Source organism: Xenopus laevis, chromosome 1L, assembly GCF_017654675.1.
Source record: "Xenopus laevis strain J_2021 chromosome 1L, Xenopus_laevis_v10.1, whole genome shotgun sequence".
In the NCBI taxonomy this organism is placed as follows: Eukaryota; Metazoa; Chordata; class Amphibia; order Anura; family Pipidae; genus Xenopus; species Xenopus laevis.
Genome location: NC_054371.1, coordinates 176,357,105 through 176,374,604, shown reverse-complemented (window position 1 = coordinate 176,374,604; position 17,500 = coordinate 176,357,105). Strand labels below are relative to the sequence as shown.

At 38.6% G+C, this 17,500-nt stretch overlaps 1 protein-coding gene across 2 annotated transcripts in view; it reads left to right on the top strand.

The window, feature by feature from the left end:
* p2rx7.L (purinergic receptor P2X, ligand gated ion channel, 7 L homeolog) overlaps window positions 1-16,411 on the top strand; it is a 32,439-nt gene extending 16,028 nt beyond the window's left edge. The window contains 8 exon segments of one of the 2 annotated variants that reach the window (NM_001088727.1): window positions 4,553-4,633; window positions 4,713-4,842; window positions 6,080-6,216; window positions 8,103-8,196; window positions 8,897-8,962; window positions 9,054-9,176; window positions 11,739-11,852; window positions 13,784-16,411. In NM_001088727.1, coding sequence (NP_001082196.1) covers window positions 4,553-4,633; window positions 4,713-4,842; window positions 6,080-6,216; window positions 8,103-8,196; window positions 8,897-8,962; window positions 9,054-9,176; window positions 11,739-11,852; window positions 13,784-14,209 — 1,171 coding nt within the window. In that variant the 3' untranslated portion in view covers window positions 14,210-16,411. 2 annotated transcript variants of the gene reach the window in all.
* Window positions 16,412-17,500: the final 1,089 nt, after the last annotated feature.

The following is a 17,500-nucleotide window of genomic DNA, read 5'->3' as shown; positions in this document are numbered from 1 at the left end:
CTAGGGAAATTTCCAGCTGCAGTTCACAAGCCAAAAAAATAGTTCCCCATAGAGACAAAATTGAAAGAGCTACAAACACCTTCCCCCAACACTCGATTGACATAAAATGGGTTTATTAATTAGTAGGGAAAAAAAGGTTTGTGCTACATTTTATATGACTTTTTGGTTTTATGAGTACACTATACTCTTAGGGGCCCATTAAGTTCGAGTGAAGGAATAGAAGAAAAAATACTTCGAATTTTGAAGTGTTTTTTGGCGACTTCGACTTCGAATTGAACGATTCAAACTAAAAATCGTTTGACTATTGGACCATTCGATAGTCGAAGTACTGTCTCTTTAAGAAAAAACTTCGACCCCCTAGTTCGCCACCTAAAAGCTACCAAAGTCAATGTAAGCCTATGGGGAAGGTCCCCATAGGCTTGGCTACCTTTTTTTGGTTGAAGGATAATCCTTCGATCGATGGATTAAAATCCTTCAAATCGTTCGATTCGAAGGATTTAATCGTTCGATTGAACGATTATTCCTTTGATCTTTCGATCGAACGAATTGCGCAAAATCCTTCGACTTCGATATTTGAAGTCGAAGGATTTTAATTCGCCAGTCGAATATCGAGGGTTAATTAACCCTCGATATTCGACCCTTAATACATCTGCCCCTTATAGTCTATTGCACAGGTGCAGATTCGGAACTGTCACAATTTGCTACATTATTTGATACTTTCTCAGCAGCATCTGTAGAATATTAGCAACTATGGTATTGTTAACCACTGCCTGAATGGAACTCAAGCATTCTACTCAGCAAGACCAAAGATAAGAAATGTGTCAAGTTATGTAACGATTAAAAACAGTTTAGAGTCTGTGACACCCCTCCCAAAGTTGGTTTTGAAAGGCATAAGGTGAAAAATTAACATTTAAAATTATCACAAAAAGAAAATAGAAAGTAGTTGAAAAATGTATTTCTTTCTGGGGAACTATCTGAAAACAACGGAACTGAAAAAAGTGTTGAAAGGTGAACAACCCTTAGAAATATGAATGAGCTAGTAGTGAGGAGGGGTATTGGTTATGGGAGGCAGGCCCGGACTGGCAATCTGTGGGTTCTGGCAAATGCCAGAGGGGCTGCTATAAGGTCCCATAGAAAGTCAGTATTTAGTGGGCTGGTGGGGGCTGTTTGGGCCTCTATGTGGGCTGATTGGGCCTCTGTGTACCTGAAATGCCAGGGCCTATTTAAATTCTCAGTCCGGACCTGATGGGAGGCCTGCTAATAGTATTCACTCTGAAAAATTCTCTTTTGCATTTCAGATAATAATCAAGATGTTTCACTAGCCAATGCAGTATTTTGTTTTTCAGTAAAAGTAGAGATCCAGCTCCCACTTAGACACACATAGAGCTGTAGCCAAGTGACCCAGCCATGGCAACAGAACATGGAAAGGGACTGTAAAATGCTGTGGCATTAATTTGCTCTGATACAATATGTTAAATCTTTTTTAGCAATGAATTGAATGCAATATTATTATAATAATTTCCATTGTCACAATTATTTACATGCTCCTCAGATCTGAACTCAGTAGAGTATAAATACAATGCATGCTTTCAGTGACTTCCTCTTTCATGTGTTAATTGTTTTAAAGAAAAAAACATTCTAATAAATTACTATTATAAATCAGGATTTAAAAGTCACTGTACCCTTTTAAATTACAGACAAAGACAAGAGGTTCTCTGCACTCACCCATAATCAATATGCAAGGATATTGTGTGCATTAAACCACCACCACAAATTAGTGATATTTTCCCTTTTTTATTAGCAATATGTTATATAGAGTCAAAAGGCACCATGCAGCCTTTCATTCCATTAAAGTAAAAAAAAAAAACCATGAATTTACACTGGAGAACATATTGTGCACTATATAAAAAAACAACACAATGATCTAAGAATCAGAAGCAATTCTCCAGAGTGAATACATGTTTTGACTCTAATATTGCTCTGTCTGATATATTTTCCCTTAAAGGAAAATGTAACTGTAAAGTAAATAAAACCCTACCTCCCTACCCTATAGACTCCCCCTCCCTCCCCCCAGCCTAGCTGCTACCCAGGCAAATGCCCCTAACTGTTTACTTACCCCTCCATGCAGTTTCTGTCCAGCCGGGATTCATGGGGCCATCTTCTTCTCTTCAGTAATCTTCAGAATGAGAGCTGGCTAACTCATAGTTAGAGAGTTGCAAAGCAGGAAGTAGTGTTCTGGCTATAATGTTAGACATCTGCTCACTCCAGCCTTTATACATTACATTTTTGTCTAACTAACTATAAGGGGAGTAGGTATGAAAAGATAGGGATGTGGGTATGGCACAGTGAGAGACTTACCTGTTGTAAGGTGTTATAAGAAGAGGTTGCATTTCTAAGGGAAAATAAATAGTCCAGGGGCAAAAAAAGTATCCCATTACATGGTAAGCTAAGATTTATTTTGTTCTAATAATATAGTAATGTATGGACTCATAGTCCCTATTTATTTAAATTCCTGCACTTCCTATTCCATATTTACTAAGCAGCCATGTATCTACTTTCTTTCATTTACATATCTATGTTATTGGTTCTTAGATATAGTGACCACCTGGTGTCAACAAGGTCCAGTTGTAGAGGACCTGTCACCCTAAGAAATAATTCCAAATCCTATTTTATGATGTTAGTCAAGAAAAATAAACTTCACTTATATTGTATAAATTATTTTAATCTTGCTTCTTTTAATCTTGGAATTCAAAATCACATGAAGCAGGCAGGTGCCATTTTGTGGACATTGTTTTAAGGCAAGCTTAAGATTTTTATGTCTGGGTGACTGGTCCCCTTTAAGAATTCTGCCCTACAGGGACAACCCTTCTAGTGGAAGTCAGGGAACAGGGACCCTGTGAACGAGGCAAACTCAGTTTTAGGTTTAACTTTTGTCAGAGTACATTCTAGGAAGATAATCTAATAAAACAGTTAGAAACAGAACCATTTACATAGTTACATAGTTACATAGTTAAATTAGGTTGAAAAAAGACAAAGTCCATCAAGTTCAACCCCTCCAAATGAAAACCCAGCATCCATACACACACCCCTCCCTACTTTAAATTCTATATACCCTTACCTATACTAACTATAGAGCTTAGTATCACAATAGCCTTTGATATTATGTCTGTCCAAAAAATCATCCAAGCCATTCTTAAAGGCATTAACTGAATCAGCCATCACAACATCACCCGGCAGTGCATTCCACAACCTCACTGTGCTGACTGTGAAGAACCCCCTACGTTGCTTCAAATGAAAGTTCTTTTCTTCTAGTCTAAAGGGGGGGCCTCTGGCACGGTGATCCACTTTATGGGTAAAAAGGTCCCCTGCTATTTGTCTATAATGTCCTCTAATGTACTTGTAAAGTGTAATCATGTCCCCTCGCAAGCGCCTTTTTTACAGAGAAAAAAACCCCAACTTTGACAGTCTACCCTCATAATTTAACTCTTCCATCCCTCTAACCAATTTAGTTGCACATCTCTGCACTCTCTCCAGCTCATTTATATCCCTCTTAAGGACTGGAGTCCAAAACTGCACTGCATACTCCAGACAAGGCCTTACAAGGGACCTATAAAGAGGCATAATTATGTTTTCATCGCTTGAGTTAATGCCATTTAGTGTATAACTTGCATTTATATTATTTTTGCCAAAGTGCATAACCTTGCATTTATCAACATTGAACCTCATTTTCCAGTTTGCTGCCCAGTTTTCCAATTTACTCCAACAAAGATTGATATCTGGAGGTAGCTCTCCCCTAGGTTCCATCTAAAGTGAAGAGACCACTGTACTGAAGAGGGATTCAGGTTATGCTCTACTCCATCATCCATTTTTACAGTTAGAGATCCAGACCACTATTGTTAGAAACCTACCAGGCCATCTCCACAGGGTGTCATATTGTGTTTTTCCCCCTTTGACTGTGACTGGTTGCTTTTATTTTAATACTTCCTTATTTGGACCCTGTGGATTAGCTTGGACAATAAAACTGTTTTGTTATTTTATTGGCAATGATGATGAGGATGATAGGAGGGACAGGAGAACGATGGAGGGGAGAGCGACAGAGGGGAGAGTGACAGCAGGAAGGGGAGAGCGATGGAGGGGTGGGTGACAGATGGAAGGGGAGTAAGATTGAGGGGTGCGAACACGGACTAGGGGTAGGCAGAAGACAATTTTAGAGGTTGCTGCCCAGAGCCCCCCTATCATTGTGCCCTATGCCTATCCCTAGTTCCGGCCTTAGGCAAGAGCCACTGGCATCCTCATTCTTCTTACAGAACAGCTGGAAGAGCAATTCCACAACACCCTCACCTTCCTCTTCCAATTTGCGAAGCCCCATCTGGGGGTGGGGGAAGTCCATCGTGACCCATGTTCTACTTGTCACTAGTTTGAGAAGGCCTGTTTTAGCCAAGATTTACAGTAATTCACATTGGAACTTATTGGAACTATATACAGTAAATAAATAAAGATTATGACTATCGTTCATGCTGTATACTTACATGTGTTACTTGAATATTTGCAGTCCTGCTGTTTTGGAAAGTGCTGAAAATTTCACTGTCCTAATAAAGAACAATATACATTTTGCAGCCTTCAATTTCACAAAGTAAGTAATAAGCTGCTTATTCTGCTGCTAATTCTTTATAATAATAGATTTTGTCACTATCTTTATTTTTTTTTTTCAGGAAAAATATTCTACCAAATTATAATGTATCATGCATTTACGACCGAGTCAAAGCACCTCTCTGTCCCATATTTCGTTTAGGAGACATTTTAAGGGAAACTGGAGAAAACTTTTCCCAAGTAGCAGTATTGGTTTGTATTTCATATAATGCATGTAGAACTGTGTTTCTTTTTAGAAGTGTTCTGTGATGAAACTGGAGGGTTGCAGTCTTTCTGGTAATCAGAAGATTTATAAATGACAGGACTGGATGTGAAGTGGAAAAAAACAAGCACAAGCACCATACTTTCTGAACATTGCATGCTGCCCTGTTGTTAACACCCACAGACACTGTATTTATACGATAGTCAGCAAGATGCAGAACACAGGTATTCCCCAGCCACAATTGCTTTCTGAATGACTGCTAAGTGATGTGCTTTTGCTCCTCTTAGTGTTTAAGCACTTTTATTGGGGACAAATTTAAATGAGGCCCATGGTGATTTGCTTGAAGTGTCATTACAGAACCCCACAATGCCCAAACATAGGCACCATGGAGGCCACAAATTGAAAGTAATTATATTAGTTGTGTGTCTTGTGGAACAGACCTCCTTGTGAAGCCCAATATTTAATATGCCTCATATTTTTTAGTTTTGTCATGATTTCATTCACAAACCCTTTTAAAGTTATTTTTATAATATGAACAATTAGCTTCTATTAGGGATGCACCGAATCCAGGGTTCGGGATTCAGCCGAATCCTTCTGCCATGCCAAACCGAATCCGGGAGAGAAATCACGTGACTTTTTGTCACATAACAAAGAAGTAAAATATGTTTTTCCCTTCCCACCCCTAATTTGCATAAGCAAATTAGGATTCGGATTCGGTTTGGTATTCGGCCAAATCTTTCGCAAAGGATTCGGGGGTTCGGCTGCATCCGAAATAATCGATTGGGTGCATCCCTAGCTTATATAAACCTGTCTGTTTGTCAAGAAGGGAAACTAACTGAATTCCACTTCTTAACTAACCTGATTATTGAAAGGAATATTTGCTGAAATGGCCCTAGTTCAGCTTGACTGAATTGCAACCTTTACTTTTCCTATTGTTCATCTTTTATTCACGCTAAGGAATTGCCTGAATATGTTAGGTGAGACGAGAACTTGGGGTGCAGAGGTACAACTGCTACAGAAATAAAAACAAAATATTGGATGATACTATTACCAGAGCATATGATATATTATTCCTTTTAAGATCCAGTTAAGTCTGTGATTACAATACACAAACACACTGAATAAATAGTGGATATGTGTCTGTTGTTTATGTACTTCATCTGTGATTATTGCCATCTGTCTGTCTGTCATTCAGTCTGGGCATCTCTACATTAATCTACCTTTTAGGGTGGAGTTATGGGCATTGAGATCAACTGGGACTGTGATCTTGATCCCTTGAGATACAAATGTGAACCTCATTACGGTTTCCGACGATTGGATGATAAAGTTGTTGATGAAAGCTTGTATCCTGGATTAAACTTTAGGTAAGGTGACATTCTAGGTGGCACAGGGTGATTCAGTTATAGGGGACATGTATAACAAGCCAGGGACCTATACCTAGTAAACATCATTTTTTAAATACTTCACTCTACAGACGAAGGTGAGCAGTAGTCAGGGTTATGTTTAAGATTTATGATAATGCACTTTCTGCCCTATAATCATATAAAATAACATGGCTTATTTTGTTCATTATAAACGGCAAATATGTTTCCCTGTCTATCATTATTACTTGCTGCAACATATTACTGCCTTATAAAGGGAATAATGTACACCATATTGTAAAAATAAGGTTATTAGAAGTTACCAAGGACATTCATGATCATGTATGCAGATCATGAAACTCTAAGGTGACTGCTAATATCCTCATTACGAGGAACATTTTTTTTTTTACATTACATACTGTATGTTTCACTGTAACGTGACTCACTTCACTAAGCACTGATTATAAATTAAGACATCACTAAGCACTATTTATATATATCATGGGGTTTATTCATCAAAGGTCAAGTTTGTGTCTTTTTTTTCTGCCTCAAATAAACTGACAACTCAAATTTTTGCTTATTTATGAAAAAGCCTGAATTGTAAAATACTTGAATTAATGCATTCGGGGAAAAACTTGAATACTCAAATTGATCGATTTATCAGCGAATAAAACCTTGAATATCTTGAATTGAATGATTTTTCGAGCACAAACCACTGAAAAAAAAACAAAAATCATGAAGGCTAAAAACATCTTCAAATAGTTCAAGGGACCATTGACTTCTACATGACCTTGGCAGGTTTAAGCTGGAGTATTTTGGATTTGGGCTTTTTGCAGCTTTGGGGCATAATAAATCTTGAAAACTAGGAGTTTTTTTATGCTTAAAAATTTGAGTTTTTACTGAAACTACCCTCGAAAACCTTTTTTTTTGGGAAAAACATAATTGACCTTTTATTAATAACCCCCCTATATTTTCTTCTTCAGCCAGGTCATGGTATATCTATAGTAATAAGTCAAATGTACTGGACTTGCTGTATTTTCTCCCTTGAAGATGTTTCATTAGTCATCTGACTGGATTTCTCAATTCAGAATGGCCTATACAGAAATCTTTCTGTGGTTTCTCCATAGGGATGCTGGGCAGAAGGATTCGGCCGAATCCGAATCCTGCTGAAAAAGGCTGAATCCTGGCCGAATCCTAAACCGAATCCTGGATTCGGTGCATCCCTATTTCTCCAATCAGCATAATCTGTCAGTATAACCAGCATGGAGTCCAAGCACTCCTCAATGTGCTACATACATAATGTTACTTCTCATATGTTTTGGTATTGTGTCTTTTGGATAAACCAATTGTTGATTCAGTGTGTTTCTGGGTTTAAAGCAGACCGGGATGCAGTGTTTATCCTTCTAAGTTTTTCTGACGCCCCAGAAATATATGGGAGGACCAAGTTCTTTTGTCTATCCTGTTTTTCACCTTCACTGGTAGTTTTGGTGTTGTTCTTTCTCCTTCTACTAGTTCTAATAAAGGTCCAGTCTGGATACCCACATGTTTTAAGGGCCCCACTGAGATGTTTGATGACTAGCGAAACATCTTCAAGAGAATATAGTCCAGTTGATTTGACTTATAATTATATTATATTATAGAGATTTCAGGGCTTTCAAAATACTCATTACTTCATCATTCCAGAGTATTTCAGCTGGAAAACTAAAATCTATATCATCATGTTGTTAGTTCCCCTTAGAATTCTGATCAGGCAGTCAGAATGGTAAGTAATAAGCAGAAGGTACCATTGCTGAAGGTTTTTGAGATAATTTACACAATTATAATAGATTTGTGGATTTGATACTTATAAAGTATGGTAAAACAAATAAATGTATACTTTTTCCCCCAAGATTTGCAAGATACTACAAAAATGCACATGGAACAGAGACAAGGACCCTAATAAAGGCATATGGAATTCGATTTGACATCCAAGTCTATGGCACGGTAATAATTAATCTAATATCATTAGGAAACATGTTTCTCTACCATTCAATCACTATCCATTCAGTCACTGCATTCTGTTCTTGCTCATTGAACAGAGCCCAGTCTTTGTTAGACAGTGCTCTATATAGAAGGGTCAGTTGGGAGGGATGCGGGTAGGCATCCCTTCTTTCTGCCCCCTAACTTAAGCGTCATTCAGAAGCACAAGCTATGGAGAAGCAGTCAGTCCCTCAACCAGTCACAGGTGTAACACATGATAAAGACAGGGTACACCTGCACCTCCTGATACTGCGCTGTGCGTGACTGCAAGTGCAGTGTGCGAATTGCAATTTCAGATGAAAGGATGTCATGTTTTTGCCCACAATGCAGTGTTTTTTTTCTATAATTCCAGCTGTATCCGATGCAATGGTGGCAAAACATGCCCAGTTGAACATTGCTTACCATAATAGTTATATGAGAAAGAATTGCAGTTAGATGCATTCTGGGTTTTAAGACAGAAGGGACTGAATTCTTGTTTGCATGGAATGTCTCTTTAAAGGGGACATATAGCATAAATTTTCACAATGCATCAAACCATTTCAAATAATGTAAAATAGAAGAAAGTGTTTTTATTTTAATACCTTTTGAAAAAAAACACAATATTTACTGCCTAGCTTGCTTGAATAAATTGTGATTGTAATGCTTTTTTTTGTTTTTTTTCCAGGGAGGTAAATTTAATTTATTAGAACTAGCGTTATTTATTGGATCCTGTCTATCTTACTTTGGATGTGTAAGTTGACATTTGGTGTGTAATGATTCAACTTTGCAGACATATTTGTGTGAATCAATGCAAGTGAAATGCTTTTATTTTCCATATACAGGCTTCCTTTGCAATTGATTTCATCATTGGCCAGTATAATTCTTGCTGCTGTAACGCAAAGTCAGTTCTAAAATACTATGATGACAGAAAGTATGAAACAATCCCAGGACCCTCAGTTTCACTGGTAAAATACTGCTATTTCTTGTTTTATTTTAACCCAAACCAATTACATTTGTTTCAGATGAATTAGCATTGTGCCTAAGAATTATAGGTATAAAAGTACAGGTATGGGTCCAGAATGCTTTTCCGTAGAATGGATTTTTCCGTAATCTGGATTTTCATACCTTAAAGGGGTGGTTCACCTTTAAGTAAACTTTTAGTATGTTATAGAATGGCTAATATAATAATAATAAAAAATGAAAACCAATTGCAAATTGTATCAGATTATCATTTTCTACATCACACTAAGGGGCAGATTTACAAAGCTCGAGTGAAGGATTCGAATTAAAAAAACTTCGAATTTCGAAGTGTTTTTTGGGCTACTTCGACCATCGATTGGGCTATTCGACCTTCGACTACTACTTCGACTTCGATTCGAACTAAAAATCGTTCGACTATTCGACCATTCGATAGTCGAAGTACTGTCTCTTTAAGAAAAACTTCGACCCCCTACTTCAGCAGCTAAAAGCTACCGAAGTCAATGTTAGCCTATGGGGAAGGTCCCCATAGGCTTGCCTGTGATTTTTTGATCGAAGGATATTCCTTCGATCGTTGTATTAAAATCCTTCGATCGTTCGATCGCAGGATTTGCGCTAAATCGTTCGACTTCGATATTCGAAGTTGAACGATTTTAGTTCCTGGTCGAATATCGAGGGTTAATTAACCCTCGATATTCGACCCTTCTTACATCTGCCCCTAAAAGTTAACTCAAAGGTGAACAACCGCTTTGTCTTCTAGAAAAGTCATGTAAACGGTAAATAAACCCAGTAGGCTGGTTTTGCTTCTTTAATCTTTAATCATATTTTAGTTTGGCTCGTGTACAAGGTACTGTTTTATTATTACAGAGAAAATGTAATAATGTTTAAACATTTGGATTATTTGGATAAAATGGATTCTATGGCCTTTCCGTAATTTGGAGCTGTCTGGATAATGGGCTTCAAGATAATGGATCCCATACCTGTCCTTTTTAGAAACCATTGGGAATTATCTGCCTTTTTCTTAAACAAGAGGCCATTTTGAAAAACAATAGTTGTAAAGGTATCTTCCTGGCTACTTTTTCAAATGCTGAAGAGCAATTTGGAGACCTGGAGCTTGCACATTAATTCATTGTTTCCTTGGGTTTATCTGTGTGCTCAAGTTTCATCCCACATTTGATGAAACTAACCTTAGGTAACCACCCAAAACCTGGCAGACCATGCTGTGACAAGTTTATCCATATATCCATATTTATTGATTTTACATATTTTTGTATTCAGGGCTATTTTAATAAATGGTTTGCTACCTGTCCAGTATTTTACTAGCCGCGTTGGTAAAAATGGTGTCTGATACCAATGCTAATAAATAAAAAACATAAAACTATATATTTTTTCCTACAAAAGTTGGCTACCTTGCCCACAAATGCCTCATAATTTTGATCAGCCAGAAGGACTCAACATAACAATTATTTATTTAACAAATTTTATCATCACTGTTGGAAGCAGGTAAACATAAATACAAAATATCACAGAGGAACATTTACTATTGTTCTAATGGAAAGTCAAAATAAGTAAATGTGCAGTGCAGTCAGTCTGCCTGGTCCTCACATCTACTTCTAAAAATGTTGTGTTTGGCAGCCGAACACAGTACTTTATTAACAGCTTCATTCAGTCAGCTTCTGAATGAATTGTACATGGTGACATGTACAGGTCATTTGTATGAACACCACAATAAGCATAAGCTATTTCTTTATTTCCTGCCTTAACGCCATTCAAAGCTGAAAAAGGATAAAAGGCACAGGTTATGTAACAGATAAGCTCTGTTGAGTACAATGGCATTCTACCAGAGTCAGACTAGGCCGGTGGAAAACCAGGAAAAAATCCAGTGGTCCCCGTCGGCCCAGACCCGCTCCTGCGCTCCCTCTTCTTTCTCGCTGCATCGCTGGAAAACCGTACGCGTGCCCATGTGCTCTCGTGCGCAGGGGGAGAATATCGGCTGCACAGAGAAGTTTGCAGCTGGGGGATAGTGTGGGGGGCCCCTGAGGCTGCAGGCCGTGTCGGCCCTGTGCCCCCCAGTCCGACACTGCATTCTAAAGAACTTTTCTTTTATCTGTGCCCTTTCTCTCTCTTTTCAGACTAATGGCTGCCCCCATGGCAACATAGCACTGCTATAGTAGTGTTTTTGAAGCAAACAGCACAAGTTTTACCAGTGTAGGGCAACAGCATATTACATTTTAATTGCATTAAAACATTTCGTTTTTTGTGTTACTGTTTGGTGTTACTGTGTGAAGGTAGTCCTATTACAAATTGCTTGGGGCAGCTGTGGTGGTCCAATGAGATCTTGGCTCACTGGGCCAAGTAGACCTGAAATATAAGATATCTTAAATAGATTGTTTGAACTTTTTCGTGTCATTTAGCGATTTCCTATGACCACTAAAATATACCGGAATAAGGACTGTCCCCATTTATATTCTGTCTGGAATGTATTTCTAAGCATCCTTATCGAAAGTGTTGGCAGTAAAACTGAACTGCATTATTTCTGCTTTTCAAAGGCAAACCTAAAAGCACACCTAAAATTTGTGTCATTTGTGGATAAAGAAGATATTTTGATGGTGGACCAGAAATTAAAGGGTAGCTTGCAGTTAGCTTCGGGCCCATATATCCAGGTAAGTTCAGTATCTTTAAGCAAATAGAACCACAACTGAGAAAGTGATTGCTCTGTGTTCATGAAAGAAGAAACAAATATTTGTTGTAATATCATCAGCGCACCAACTTCTGCTTACCATACAATTGTCGAAGGCCATTAGACAATGGATTGTTACTAGAGAAAGAATTTAAGACTTCTTTTATACACATTTTGCAGAACCAGAAATGAAAGTATAACCAACACATAGGAAACTGTGGCTGAAGCCATACTATTCTACTTCCTGTTTTAAACACACATTTAGTACCTCATGAGGGCGCTAAGCCTTACCCGAAGGCTTTGTGATTCATATGCTGTTCTGCCAAAAGTTTAACGTACATAGATAAGTTCAATGAATCTGAATGTGTCAGAAAAGCGTTTTAGAAAATTTATTGCACCAAACAGGCTTCTGACACAAAAAAGTCCAGGTTGTTCCCTAGAAATCCACAACACATTTGTCTCTCCTTATGCTGACAAATAGCACACAGAGAAGTTATGAGTGTCCCTCTTTGCCAAATATGATGAAGGCAGTCTAACAGGATAGTGCTTTAATTTGGCCTTTGATGTATAAAAGGTTAAGCCCCCGAAACACAATAACTACATGAAACAGCAGTCAGTTATTATTAATAACGAGGCACCGAATCCAGGATTCGGGGTTCGGCTTAATCTGTTTTTTTATTTGTCTATACAGTGTAAAATAAAAAAATATTTTGTTATAGTTAATTAGCCAAAAATGTAATGTATAAAGACTGGGGTGAACGGATGTGTTTCCCCACTTTTTCCTTTCCCACCTCTAATTTGCATATGCAAATTAGGATTAGGATTCGGTTTGGTATTTGGCCGAATCTTTCACAAAGAATTCGGGGATTCGGCCGAATCCCAAATAGTGGATTTGGTGCATCCCTACTTATTAACAAACACTGTGAAGATTTGCATCAGTGCAATAACCCCTAGCAACCAGAGTGGTCATTTTACAATTCTAGCTGCTGTGGGCAAGTGCAGCCTTGTGCTTAACATTTGCCATAGGGGAGGCAATAAGTACAGGGACCCTGTTCAGGGGTGGGGAAAGGGATGCTTATGTGCCACTCCCTCCTCATGAAAACAGGTGAACACATGCAAAGATGTATTTATCATGGTGGCCTGGTCTTTGTGCTGCATTCTGGAGAGCAAAGATCAATGTACATTCTATTATAGGTGTTCACTACACTACATGGTGCAAAATTTGAAAAACATGGTTCTTTGTCCCTGGGGAGTTGGGAGCGTTCTACGGGAATAAAATTATGATTTACAAAATGCTGTATGCTCACATAATCTGGTCATGTCCACCCTATTTTGATCATTTGTAATTAAGACTGTTTGTATAGGTAAAGGAGTTCTTCACCTTAAATGCAACTTTTAGATTTAGAGAAAGCAGAATTTTATGACACATTGTAATACAGGCAGAGAATATGGCCCATATGCCACAAGCATTAAGCTTGGAATTTTAACAGCCAGACATTAAAAGGGAAGGGGGTAAAAATAAAGATAAGTAAAACAAAACAATAAAACTGAAATCTTTTTTTTTTTGGCTGCTGGGGTCAGCGAACTTGGGATTTTCAGTTACAAATAGGCAGAAATGAAATGTGAATACAAAAACATAGAAATAATTAAAGATGCCCAACTGAAAAGTTACTTAGAATAGGTCAATAAGGTGAACTTCCCTTTAATAAAACTTTTATTAATTTGTGAGTTGATGGAAGGACATCTTGATATTTACTGGACATCGGTACATCTTGATTTGTAATATGTTATATATATTATATACATATATATGTTATATCTATGAACAGGTTGCACACTCTACAGTCATAAAGTCTTGTAAACATTACAAAAACGAATGAAATGCTTCTTTTTCATTGTTTCTTTGTGCCTCAGAGAGAAAGATTTGCAGACACAAAAGCCAAATGTAAGGATTCTCACAAGCAAGATGAAAATGAAATGAGGCTAATAAAAGGGAGATCTGCTATGCTGCCTCCTGCCTGGTGCAAGTGTAACAAGTGCATTAATACAACACATCTTGAGGAGCAGTTGTGCTGCAGACTTGAAGAGGGAGAATGTATTACAGATACTAAAATGTTTAACTCCCTGGTTTTGAACAGAGAATCTTTGGAATATGCTTTCCAGTATGACAATCCTTTATCGAAAACACCAATAAGCAAAGAGCATCTAAGATATTATGCTAAGCAAAAATATGTTGAGTGGCGTTTTGGATGCAGAAAGTATATGTTAAATTTTGCAGTGATCCCCAACTGCTGTAAAACTGCAATAGAAACTTGCAACCTGCAAACAGAAGGCCCATAAGGAACCCTGTATTTACTTCCTGCTCATGGCATGCGGTAGATACAGGATTCCCTTGAACAAGTGACTGCTATAGTCTGTGTCTTTACTGCTTTCACATATACAGTATACTAATACCAGAAAATGTTGATATACTGCATATGCGCAAGTCTAGATCTACACAAGGGTTTCCTGGTAAATACAGGTAACATGATGGCAGTAGGAAGCTTTTACTGAAAGACATAAAGAAGAGCACTAGCTAAGGGGGAAAAATCCCTTTATTCACTGAGAAGTGTCTGACAATTGCCCCACAGTGATTTAGCCTTTTCTGGTTCTGGTTATATTGGGGTGAAGGCTGCCACAGTAAGCAGGGAAAGAAATATTCAAAATTGGCCATACATGGGCTGTTAAAATTTGGTGACTTGACCCTTCCAGACAAAGTGCCAAGTGGTTATTGGCCCATGTATGGGTCCCTCCAATATGCCTGCCCAACTGATATCTGGGCAAAAATATGGTTGGGACAAGGACCACATTGACTCCTTTATGTAGTCCTCACCCGGATGATCTGTTGAAGACCATCTGAAATTGTGCTTAGAATAGGTCCAGCTGTAACCAGAGGCGAATTAAGCATGCAATTGCACTCTCTGCAATAACGATGCAGCTCCCCTTGACCTGCACAGACGCTCCAAATGTTAGGTGGGGGGATGGGCAGCATTAGCAAACTGCCCCTGGCTATAACTTATAAAGTGAACTTCCCATTAAGAAAGTTAGCAGTCTGATTTTATGTGGCCCTACATGGGCAAATTTAAGCTGCTGATTTGGGTCCTTTAGAGACGATCCAGCAGCTTATTTGCCGTGTATAGGGCTTTTTCGACAGGCCTCCCTGGCCGATATTTGACCAAAATCAGCCAGATATCCATCGAGCAAGTTTGATTTTTCACTCCGATCGAGGACTGCATCAGCTAGTTGATGCGGTCCCTGCCCATTGGTGCCTATTCCCATCATTGTAATCCAATCGTTTAGCCCTAGGTCTGAATGATTGGATTAGCCTTTGGTGGGCATATCTGAGGAAAGATCTGCTAGTTTGGCAATCTTAAAGTGTATGGCCACCTTTACTGACCTGCTCAATACTGTAGGTTTTGTGAAAATTAAATTCTCTTCCTTAACTAAAAACTCTCAGAGAATCAGTTTTATCTGCTTGAGGTATAATGCTCTATAGATAAATGTATATATTCTGTGTCAGAGGAATTCCGGGAAAAAAAAAAAATATATATATATACATATATATATATACATATCAAAACAGGAGGGTTGTGGGAGCACTCTAAAGGCTTTAAAGTATATATAGATAAGTATAATAAATGCTATTGCATATGTACCCAAACAGGGGTTATTTTGTTACAAAGTTATGATCATAAAATTGATAAGCCACCATACCACGTCAAGGTAAACCCCGAATGGCGGTCCCTAACTTGTTTTATTTTTTATGTGCATTCTAGCATTACCTGTAATCAATGTCCGTTGAATGCTGTTTTTTCACCGAGGGCTAAATCCTCCCCAGCCCCTACCCACTGGTCAAATGCTGCATCAACAGATTATATTTTGAAACTTGGCTGATCCCCTATCAATAGTACCTGGATATCGGTCTTGATCAGTGGGCCCGCATAAACCCAAAGAATATCATAGGAAAATATTTGATCTGTGCTTATATGGCTACCTTAAGAAGTCTAGTCATTTATCTTGGCTTTAGTTGTCCTATAAACAAATCCCTTAGCAAACCCTGTCTTTTAAAACAATAAGCATATGTGTTAAAGAGGGTAGAAAGTACAAGACAAACACACCTTAGGGACAAAGCACTCACTTTTATTTTTCCTGGGATTCTCAGGCTGCAATATGTACTTGTATCACTTCACTGCATCTCTGGGATATTCGTTATTTGGTAACACCCAAGTTAGTCTTCTTTCCCTCCCTTGTTAAATTTATTGGGCACAAGGGTTTATGTATTTGTTCCATATTGCAGAAGAATGTCAATAGACCCTAGTTTACTGACATAATACTGTTTCTCAGGCTTGTCATACAATGGGCAGTGGGCCAGTCGCTTTCTTTGCCTGAAGGAGTTTACCATCCCATAGAATAGTGCTGGGGGCTCCAGTAACCATGCACTGTTTGGATTCACTGTAAATATGTTAAACTTGCATAATATATGATTAAAAAAAAGTCTTACCATTTGTGTGAATGCCATTTTCTTTGTAGGGCACACTGTTGCAGCTCTGTCACAGCAGGGGAGTTATAATGTACTTTTACTGACTCACTAAGCCACTTGTAAATACCCATGTGATTTGTATCGGGGACTAACATATGTATCAGGGGTTCCCAACCTTTTTTTTTTTACCCGTGAGCCACATTCAAATGTAAAAAGAGTTGGGAAGCAACACAAACATGAAAAAGTCCCTTGGGGTAGAGTCCTGCGCGGGTCCATTTTTTGGGACCCGTACCCGCAACCTGCAATCTGCAACCTGCATTCTTACCTGATTGGACCCACTACCTGACCCGACCCGCAAGTACCTTATCCGCAACCCAGACCCGCGACCCGATGACCATCAAGAATCAGGAAGTGCTGTTATTGTAAACAGAAGTGACATCATCGCAAGTAGACGTGATCAGAAAAAAGAAGTATAACAGGAAGTGCTATCATTGTAAACCGGAAGTGACGTCATCGGAAGTAGACATGACCAGAAAAAAGGAGTAAATATCACTATTGAGAAGACCCACGCCCGACCCGCGACCCGCAAACCTGCGTCTATACCCGCACCCAGAACTTCTACCTCCAACCCACAGGGTACCGTAGGTTTTTGCGGGTACCCGATCCGCTCTACCTTGGGGTGCCAAATAAGGGCTGTGATTGTCTATTTGGTAGCCCCTATGTGGTCTGGCAGCCTACAGGAGGCTCTGCTTGGCACTATACTTAGTTTTTATGCAATAAACAAGCCTGGAATTCAAAAATAAGCCCCTGCTTTGAGGACACTGAGAGCAACAACAAAGGGGTTGGAGAGCAATATGTTGCTCACAGGCTAGGCTACTGGTTGGGGATCACGATATGGATAGGTATTAGTGGTCAACCAAGCTGCACTGAACCAATACTCCATAAGAAATTAATGCTTTTTGGCAGTACAAAAGCAACTGAACAGGTAAGTATGACATCTTGGCTAGTTTCAAAGTAATAAAAGATGTGCTGTATTTTAAGTACCAATAGTAACACCCTGGATAAACAGTGCTGCCAAGTAAAATCATTATAAAACTGTACTGGATCAGAGG